Raw genomic sequence first — 10,316 nt, 5'->3', positions numbered from 1 at the left:
GGACAATTGTCCTAGGTTTTAAATATTATTATTTTCATTGTAATTTTTTCTACCGATTAAAATAATATGTTTATATAACATATTAAAAACATCAAATTCAACCTCTTTATTAATAAATAAATTTTGATATTAAATTTTAAAAAATAACTAACATTTTAACTTGTGTATTATATATATTAATATTTATTATATATAATCAAAATTGATAATTAACTCTTATATATAAAATACAAATGATTATCTTATTTAAGAATATTTTTAAGAGTTTTTCATTAATGAAAGAGGTTTTAAAGACTTTTTTAACTGTATATTTAATTCAAATTTTATTTACCATAATTATTTATGAGTTAAACTTTAATATTTCAAAATAAACTATTAATAAATAAAAATAATCGTATACTACAATATAAACTATTTATTATAAATATAAAATATAAGTTATAGGTTTCAAAATATCTACTTATTTAAATTTTAAATATAATTAATATATTTAAACATAGTATTTATTTATATATTTAATTATTTTAAATTTTAATTATATAATAAATATTTAATCTTTGTATTGTACATATTAAAATATTAGTAAATTATTCATACAAATAAATATTATGTTTGAATATATAAATTATATTTAAAATTTATAAAAATAGATATTTTAAAAATATAAAATTATTTTTTTATTAATAATTTATTTAAAAAATAATAAAATTTTATTCATAAATAATTATGATAAAAAGAAAATGAATCAAATAAGAAATTACTCCTTACAAATTCTTTTGTTAAATAAAAACTCCTAAAAATATTTTTGATAAGATACTTATCCATATTAATATATGAGAGATAAATGATAAATCATTTATTTAATAGGATCCTTTTTCAAAAGAACCGACAAAGAAATTATTTTTAAAATAATTTAAAATATATTTATATTTATTACTTAAATATTTTTTAATTATTTAAATTTAAGATATTTATTTTTAGTTTTTTAAATTTAGAATTGATATTTTTAATTTTCATAATTTCTAAAAAATATATTTTCGTCCTTATATTCTATTTTTTTTATAGAGAATTTATTAAATATTATTACACAAAATTTGTTAATAAAAATATAGCATTAAATTCAAATGATGTTACATAATTATAAAGATTAAAATAAATAATTTTAAATTTGAAAAATAAAATTAAACTTATTCTAATTTTAAAGAAGTAAAAACATATTCAATCTTATATTTATTTAAGTTTGTGCTCTTTGAACCTGATGAACTAAATCGGATCCCTATTCCTTAACGATCCCTCTTGTGATGTGAGATGTGAATAAGGGGTGAAAGCATAGGTGGGAAAATGTCTAGCAAAGTAATTTGCAACTATTAGATATAATGGTTTTTAAATGAACGAGATTTATCTCCCTTTTTATTCATTTTTCTTTATCTTTCTTTTTCGGTTTTGATCCTATATGTGTCTTTTCCCCTAAAAATATGTATTAAAATGTTGAATTTATTATAAGTTAATTATTACATCTAATTAAGATAAGAATGATGTAATAAATAGTTATAATTAAAATAGGTAAAAAACTATAACTTTAAATTTAAAATAAAAGGTATACACGCATGCTATCTATCTTAATTAATAAATAACGGGGGGAAATTACTTTTAATTCTTCTAAAACTTTTCAAATTTTCTTTTGGTTCTTCAATTTTATTTTATTAAATTAGTCCCATTAAAATATGTTGAGGTTGATATTTTTTCTATGTCCAATGACAATGTCCTACATAACAAATAAAAATACATTATTTTCATATAAAAAAATAGAACAAGTTGAATTTAGTTAAAAGATGTTAATTCTATTTTGTTTTAATTAGACAATTGATATAATTATATCTTTTTTATTCTACTCTCTATTACAAAATTTATATATTTGGTAGTGATTATCATGGTAGAAAATATAAATTTATTTTTTTGCCATTTTACCAGCCAAACATTTTTATTGTACGAATAATTTTGCAATAAAAAAATGGAAAATCCATTATTCTACTTTATTATTGAATAAAAACCTTTATGATAATAATAATAATAAACTAAAATAAAAAATTTCTCATTTTATTATTTCCATAAAAATACCTCATCTGCTTTCTCATATTGCACTACCTCATCTGCTTTACTATTTTCATGTATATATACCTCAAGCGATCTTAGGGACCAACACATCTGCTTTCTCATATTGCACTAATTTTTCTTTATAGTCACTTTCCATGACTTTCAAAAGTGTTCTCCATTGCCCTCTATTGGTTTTCCTTCTCCTTGTTGGATTTTGGGCATTCAATGGAAGTGCTCGCAATCTCGAATATGCCTCAATGCAAGAGAGGCACGAACAATGGATTGCTCAATATGGAAGAGTCTACAAGAACCATCAGGAGAAAGAGTTGAGATACAAAATATTCGAGCAAAACGTGAAACACATAGAAGCCTTTAACAATGAAGGAAACAAATCTCACAAGCTTGGTATTAACCAATTTGCTGATCTCACGAATGAGGAATTCAAAGCCAGAAATAAACTCAAGGGTCGTGTGTTGTCTAAAAAATTAAGGACATCCACATTCAGGTATGAACAACTGACACAAGTACCGAAAACATTGGATTGGAGACAGAAAGGAGCTGTCACACCCGTCAAGGCTCAAGGCGTTGACTGTGGTATGAACTTCATAATTCCTTCAAATTTCCAAGCACTTATGAAACAATTATTAAATGATATTATATATTACTATCATGCTATCAACACACTTTGGTTTTTCAGGTAAGAAATATTTTTCAACCACGAAAATGAAAAATCTAACTTAAAGGCAGTTGTGCAATAATCTCCACCATTAGATTAATTTCTGAAGTTTATTAAAGATTGGAGTATAAAAAATATTTTTGTATATTTTTATAGAGGTTCAAGGAGTAGTATAGAATCTAAAACTCAAACTCAAATATTTATATATTTATTTTAATCTCTAATCACTAGGCTCATACGTACTAGTATTTTTCACACCCTGTTTTAAATATATACTCTTCAATTAGTTAAATTTTATTAAAAATATAAATTTATGCAGGTCTTGCATATTCTTTATTAATTCTCTCATCTAATCTTATAATTTTTTAATAAATTTTCATAAATGAATTTTTTTTAAAAGAGTGTGTTCTCAGCACTCTTTAGAATATCTCCAATAATAAAACTCTTTTTGAATTCTTTTCTTTAAGATAATTTTTTTTTGGATTCTTAATCCACTTTTTGTTGGTTTTTCTATGTTAAATTTTCTCTAATTTTTGTTTCAATAGAAAAACCTTAAGTTTTTAATACACCTTTTGTAGACCTCATATTTTGTTTTTTCTTTAAATTTATTTTGTTAAAAATTAAAAGAAAATCTCTAATTAACATGTTTTTCATATAATAACAATTATTACACTGTATCATTCATGTAAAAATATTCTAATATTAAAATTTGTTATAAACTATTATTATATATACTCTAATCTTAAAATACTCTAATTAATAATTTCTTTCGGAGATGACCTCATATACTATTCTAGTAGTGTAAAAACTTTCAACACTTCACCATTCAATCATAAGTTGACATATATAATCCAAATGTTGACCTTCAATTATAATATTTACCTTAAATGTAAACTATGAATTCTGATTAGTTAGTGTATAATCTAATGAATTTTGCTTGGTATTTTTGATCTTTCAGGAGATTGTTGGGCATTTACTGTTGTGGCAGCCGTAGAAGGAATTATCAAGTTAACCACAGGCAAATTAATCGATTTATCAGAACAAGAGCTTGTTGATTGTGACACAAAGGGTTTAGACCATGGTTGCGAAGGGGGTGTAATCGAAGAAGGCTTCAGATTCATCGTGGCAAATAAAGGAATTGCCTCAGAAGCCTCTTACCCTTATCGTGCTGTTGATGGACACTGCAATGCAAAAGCAGCATCGCAACATGTAGCTACCATTAGGGATTACGAGTTGGTCCCTGTCAACAATGAGACTGCATTACTTCTCGCTGTTGCTAATCAACCAGTTGGTGTAAGTATTGATTCTAGCACTTTTCAATTTTATTCAAGTGGGGTCCTCAGAGGATCATGTGGCACTAACCTTGATCATGGTGTCACTATTGTGGGTTATGGAGTAAGTGATGATGGAACTAAGTATTGGTTGGCCAAGAATTCATGGGGCCCAACGTGGGGTGAACAAGGATACCTTAGGATACAAAGAGATGTTGCTGCTAAAGAAGGCATGTGTGGATTAGCAACAGTACCTTTTTTCCCCGTTGCATAAATTTTAAACTTTTAGTTTTAGTTTCTATTGTGGATCAAAACTTCAATTTATTTTTCTTTGAATTGCATGTAATATTACAAGTCACCAGAAGTTAGGGAAGTATACAAATTCTAAGTTTGAATCTTACTTCTGTTATTGTAATTTTTATAATAAAAAAAAATATGATAATATTTTATTATTTAAAATCTTGAATAATTATCCTAGTCTTTTTTTTTTCTTAAATGCGTCATTAAAATATTTCCTTAAACTGGAAAGGGATAACAAAAATATGTTCCACTTTAATTGTACAATTTTTTTTCAAGGTGTCACAATATTAATAGGTTTGAGGAACTTAAAACGAATAAATTCAAACTTATGATTCTTTGTTATTACAATGTATTAAAATTATTGTACATTTATGATAATTATTAATAAAGATAATATCTCTTTTTATTGTATATATTTTTTTTATTTTGTTCTTTGACTTTCAAAAATTATCTTCTACATTTTTTTATTATATATTTTCTACACTCTTTTTTTTATATAGCTACATTTTTGTTCTTCAAATTTCTCACACTTTTTTAAATAGCTACTCAAAAGTGCTCAATACTCATATCCTCTAATTATTAATAATTTACACATTTAATTTTAATTTTTTTTATAATTTATTTAATTTTATTTTTATTTAAAAATATCTAAAGACACAAAATGCTTTTCTTTACGCTAGTCATACATAGGAATGACAATAAATCAAACTTTAAACAAAAATTTATAATTTGATCTGAACTATTTAATAAAATTGTCTAGTTTAAGTTTTTAAAAAAATCTATTTATTTAAAAAAAATTGTTAGATTTAATAAGTCAATTTATTTATCTATAAAATATAATTTATATATATATATATTACATTATTAATAATATAAATAAATAATTTTATAATACAAAATATCAAATTATTAATATTTTTGATATGTTCACTTACTTAATTAGACGTTTTACATTTCTATTCATACAAAATCAAGAAATAAAAAATAGAAATTTAACCATCACGTTTCAACTGCTTTTTTCCTTCATTTTCATGATTATATTTATTTAAAATATTTTAAATAGGATATAGAAAATATTTAGAAAGTTTCTTTTTTTTTTTCCTATACGATTATCTTCTTTCATTATATTTATTTGTGAGTGTAGATGGATATATGCATAAATTATTCTTCTTATATTTGTAGACAAAAAATTGTGTTGAATATAAATATACTAAAATATGCAAAAGGAAGCCTAAGTTGATTTTTTATTTTCATCTATCTTGCTGTCATTTAATGATTGCTTTGCTTCAAACTATGCTTGTTCTCTTTGTGTAAAAGTGAAGAGGTATTTTGCTTTAACATAATTTTTGTGTAGTTGGTGTATGTGGTTCAATTGTCAATGTATATGAATAAACTTCACCTACCTGGGATTGAATCTCATGGGCAAACTTTGTTGTCAAGGTGGCACCACCAGGTACCTGGGTGAATTATTCTCATTTCCCACACTTTTTGGGTGGCAGCAGCTTGTTTGTCTGAGACTAAATGAAAAGCATTTTCTTTATTAAGTTACTTTTATAGGTTTTTGGTAAGAAAAGTCAGTTGGAGCTTCTGTTGTGTCAGGCCTAGTTGCTTATGATGAGAATTGGTTCCATGTTATTATGGTCGATTACCATGCAATCAGTATAATTCATGTATTCTTTGATAGGCTTTCAAGTACACACAAACACAAAGGATATATGGTTTATATTAATCGAGGCCATGTACATGTGGTGTGTGTCTCATTTTCTTTTAATGTAATTTAACAGTTTTTTATGGACACCTTAAACATTTCTATTAAGAGGTAGTCATTTATGGTAGTCTAGCTAGTTCTTAGTGAACTTGTTTGAGATGCAATAATTAATATTCTTTTGGATTTTATAATTATAAGAACTAAGAACTAAGAACTAGTGATGAATGATCCAATTTAAAGTTTGAAGCAGTCAGAGGCGCAATTTAATTGAAATCTTTTGGCAAAATCTTCAAGTTTCTGGCAGATGATAATATTCGTGTGTTTCAGGTGATCTCCCGGTTGTTATATCATGTGTTAGCCTTGCCCTGGCAGATGCTGGAATAATAATGTATGATCTTGTTGCCTCAATTTCTGTGGTATGAATCTTGCTCACTTTTGCACTTTGTTATGATGTAACTAATTTGTACTCACTTTTGTAGGTTGCATAATCTGTTTCTCCCATTTTAAACTTGTCTTGAAATTTTGATTTACTATAATGTCATCTTTTGATTTCCCTTTTTCAATATGATTTTTGACTTAATACATGCATCACACATTTCATGCATTATAAAATTTCATGCATAATCATCATCGTTGATGTTTCTACTACAACTAATTATCATGGCCAAATATATTAATATTTTTTTAATCTAATTTAAACAATTATTTGAACATATCTTATGCTGTAGAGTTTTATTTTTGCAAAAAAAAAGTATTTTTAATTAATTTGTTCTCATTAATTTATAGAATTCTTTTAGTTTTTTTTTATTTATAATTTTTGTTAGTTTTGAGATATAGGGAGAGGAAGGAGCTAGTAGCAAAGGAGTAGAACATTGGGAGCTTTCACTCAAAGCAAGAGGAAAGAACACTCGGAGTGATTTCATACTTGTTCAAAGTGAGCACCCTTAATGCTCTAAGCGAGAAAACTCAAAAAGATATCACTAGAATACCATAAAGAGCTTACTTAAGGGAGTCATTTTAGCACTCTGAGTAAGTTGACAAAGCAACGTCAACAAGGACATGTCATTACAATTACTTAAGCAAGCCAACATGGTTGCTTAAACGAGCAAGCACAAAAACATTTTCAAGAGCATCACGAAGTACTCGCTTAAGCAAGCCAACTGATTGTTCTAAGCAAGTGGACATTACAAACCCAATTAGAGAAAACACACTTGAAATCTTATAAAATAGGGTTTGGAAAGAATAAAAAACACTTCACCATATTATATATTTTAGAGAGATTTGAGAGGATAAAAGGAGTTGTTGTTGAGGATAGATTGATATAGTTGACTCTTTTCCATATAATTTTTCATGTTCTTATTCAATTAATGTTTTTATTTGATTAATTATTTTTCTTCTATTCTTAAGGTTTGTTTTAACTTGATCACCAATTGCACGATCTCATAGATTTAATTGAAGTTGAAAAACTCTTTTGAAATTATGATTTCAAGAATAATACTATTAATGCTTATTACTAGGAATATGATAAGTCTTATTGGTAAACGTTTTAGACATTTGATCTTAATGCGAGTTGCTTAACAAACTTCACTAAAGAATTTAAATTTTTCTTAAAGAACATAGAATTCTCTACCTAACAAATTAGGGTTAAAATATTTTCTTTAGCTAATGAATTAACTTGATAAATACCAAAAATGAATAGTATTTGGGAAAGATACACGAGGAAGGATGATGAAATCAATTTCTAACATCTTTTATTTTAGATTATCAATTATCTTTTCTATCTTTTTATTATTCTAGATCTTTAAAAATATATTATTGATGTTTATTGTATTTTTCAAATAATTCTATCTTTTTCTTTTTTCTAATTAATATTAAATTAGATTAATTAGTTGAGACAAGTGCCGGAAACATTGGATTGGAGACAGAAAGGAGCTGTCACATCCGTCAAGGCTCAAGGCTTTGACTGTGGTATGAACTTTGTAATTCCTTCAAATTTCCAAGCACTTATAAAACAATTATTAAATGATATTACATATTACTACTATATCATGCTATCAACACACTTTTTTTTATGGGTAAGAAATATTTTCCAACCACGAAAATGAAGATCGAACTTGAGGTTGTTGTGTTGCCCTAGAAACAATGATCTCGACCTTTAGATTAACTTCTGATGTTAATAAACATTTGAGTATAAAAAATATTTTTATATAGCTCTTCAGGGTTCAAGTGATAGTAGAGAATCTAAACTCAAACTTAAGTTTTTATATATTTATTTTAATCTCAGATCACTAAGTAGATTCTAATGATTTTTTTATACACCATTTTAAAAATATACTATTTTATTAGTTAAATTTTATTAATTGTTGCATTTTATTTATTAATTCTCCTAATTTTTCAATAAATCTTAATAGATGAAAAAGAATGTTTGAAAGAGTGTGTTCATAGCACTTCTCAAAGTATCTATAATAGTATAACTCTTTTTGGATTTTTAGTCCACTTTTTCTTAATTCTTCAATGTCATGTAGACTTTAATAATTTTCTCTAATTTTTGCTTCAATAAAAAACCTAATTTGGATTTTTAATACACTTTTTGTGGTTCTCATATTTTATTTTTTATTTAAATTTATTTTGTTAAAAAAAACTCTAATTAAGAACTTATTCATGATGATTCTTTTACCGTATTATTCATATCAAAATACTCTAAAATTATCTTTAAAATCTCAATTCAATAAGCTACCTAATATTAAAATTTGTAATAAATTATTCTTATATATATATAAAAACTTGATTAAGAATTTTTATTAGATACGACCTCATATATATACACTATTACGATATGGCCTCATATACACTAATACACACAAATATTGTAGTAGCGTAAAGACTTTCAACACTTCACTATTCAATCATAAGTTGGCATATATAATCCAATTGTTAACCTTCAATTATAATATATTTATATCTTAAATGTAAACTATGATTTCTGATTAGTAAGTGTATAATCCTAATGAATTTTGCTTGGTATTTTGATCTTTCAGGAGATTGTTGGGCATTTACTGTTGTGGCGGCCGTAGAAGGAATTATCAAGTTAACCACAGGCAAATTAATCGATTTATCAGAACAAGAGCTTGTTGATTGTGACACAAAGGGTTCAGACCATGGTTGCGAAGGGGGTGTAATCGAAGAAGGCTTCAGATTCATCGTGACAAATAAAGGAATTGCCTCAGAAGCCTCTTACCCTTATCGTGATGTTGATGGACACTGCAATGCAAAAGAAGCATCGCAACATGTAGCTACCATTAGGGATTACGAGTCAGTCCCTGTCAACAATGAGACTGCATTACTCCTCGCTGTTGCTAATCAACCAGTTTGCTGTATCTATTGATTCTAACACTTTTCAATTTTATTCAAGTGGGGTCCTCAGAGGATCATGTGGCACTAACCTTGATCATGGTGTCACTATTGTGGGTTATGGAGTAAGTGATGATGGAACTAAGTATTGGTTGGCCAAGAATTCATGGGGCCCAACGTGGGGTGAACAAGGATACCTTAGGATACAAAGAGATGTTGCTGCTAAAGAAGGCATGTGTGGATTAGCAATACAACCTTTTTTCCCCGTTGCATAAATTTTAAACTTCTAGTTTTGGTTTCTATTGGGGATCAAAACTTCGATTGATTTTTCTTTGAATTGCATTAATAATACAAGTCACCAAAAGAAGTACGATAGTATATATGATGATATCCTATTAGGGTGAATCTCGTGGGGGGAGAAATTAGGGTAACATTTGAATCTTGTTATTATTATTATAATTTTTATAAATAAAAAATATAATAACATTTTATTATTTAAAATTTTGGATTAGAAGTGTCAAAATAAGTTAAATATGAAGGATTAATTTGATTTATCATAAGTCTAGGTTCAGTCAGATTAGAAAAAAAAAATATTAATTTTGATTAAATTTCGACTTGACTTATTTAATAAGTAAATCAAATGGGTTTGAGATTAAATAAGTCAAATTAATCCTTTTAAATCTCTATAATTAAAAGAAATTATATATATATATATATATATATATATATATGAGGAGGGTTCAAACGACACCGGTGTAACTTTTATTAAGTGTTACACTGTTCAATAACTTTATATTAAATGTGAATTTTGTAAATCTAACCGTTAGATGAAAAGTTCATATCTCGTAGATCATATATGTCAAATTTTGTTAAAATTGAACCACAACTTGAAGGTAATCAAAGTGTTCATATTTTA

General features: G+C 26.0%; 1 protein-coding gene and 1 pseudogene across 1 annotated transcript; both read left to right on the top strand.

Annotated features, from left to right (window-relative positions):
* Positions 1–2,192: 2,192 nt before the first annotated feature.
* LOC109798996 (senescence-specific cysteine protease SAG39) lies at positions 2,193–4,472 on the top strand. Its single transcript, XM_020359461.3, has 2 exons — positions 2,193–2,688; positions 3,729–4,472. Exons 1-2 carry the CDS (start codon positions 2,250–2,252, stop codon positions 4,313–4,315), a joined length of 1,026 nt encoding a protein of 341 aa, XP_020215050.1. The 5' UTR covers positions 2,193–2,249; the 3' UTR covers positions 4,316–4,472.
* Positions 4,473–9,056: 4,584 nt separating this feature from the next.
* On the top strand, positions 9,057–9,805 carry LOC109798605 (senescence-specific cysteine protease SAG39 pseudogene; annotated as a pseudogene).
* Positions 9,806–10,316: the final 511 nt, after the last annotated feature.

This window comes from Cajanus cajan, chromosome 8 (genome assembly GCF_000230855.2).
Source record: "Cajanus cajan strain Asha chromosome 8, NIPB_CcT2T_4, whole genome shotgun sequence".
NCBI classification, from domain to species: Eukaryota; Viridiplantae; Streptophyta; class Magnoliopsida; order Fabales; family Fabaceae; genus Cajanus; species Cajanus cajan.
This window is presented reverse-complemented; position numbering and strand designations above follow the sequence as displayed.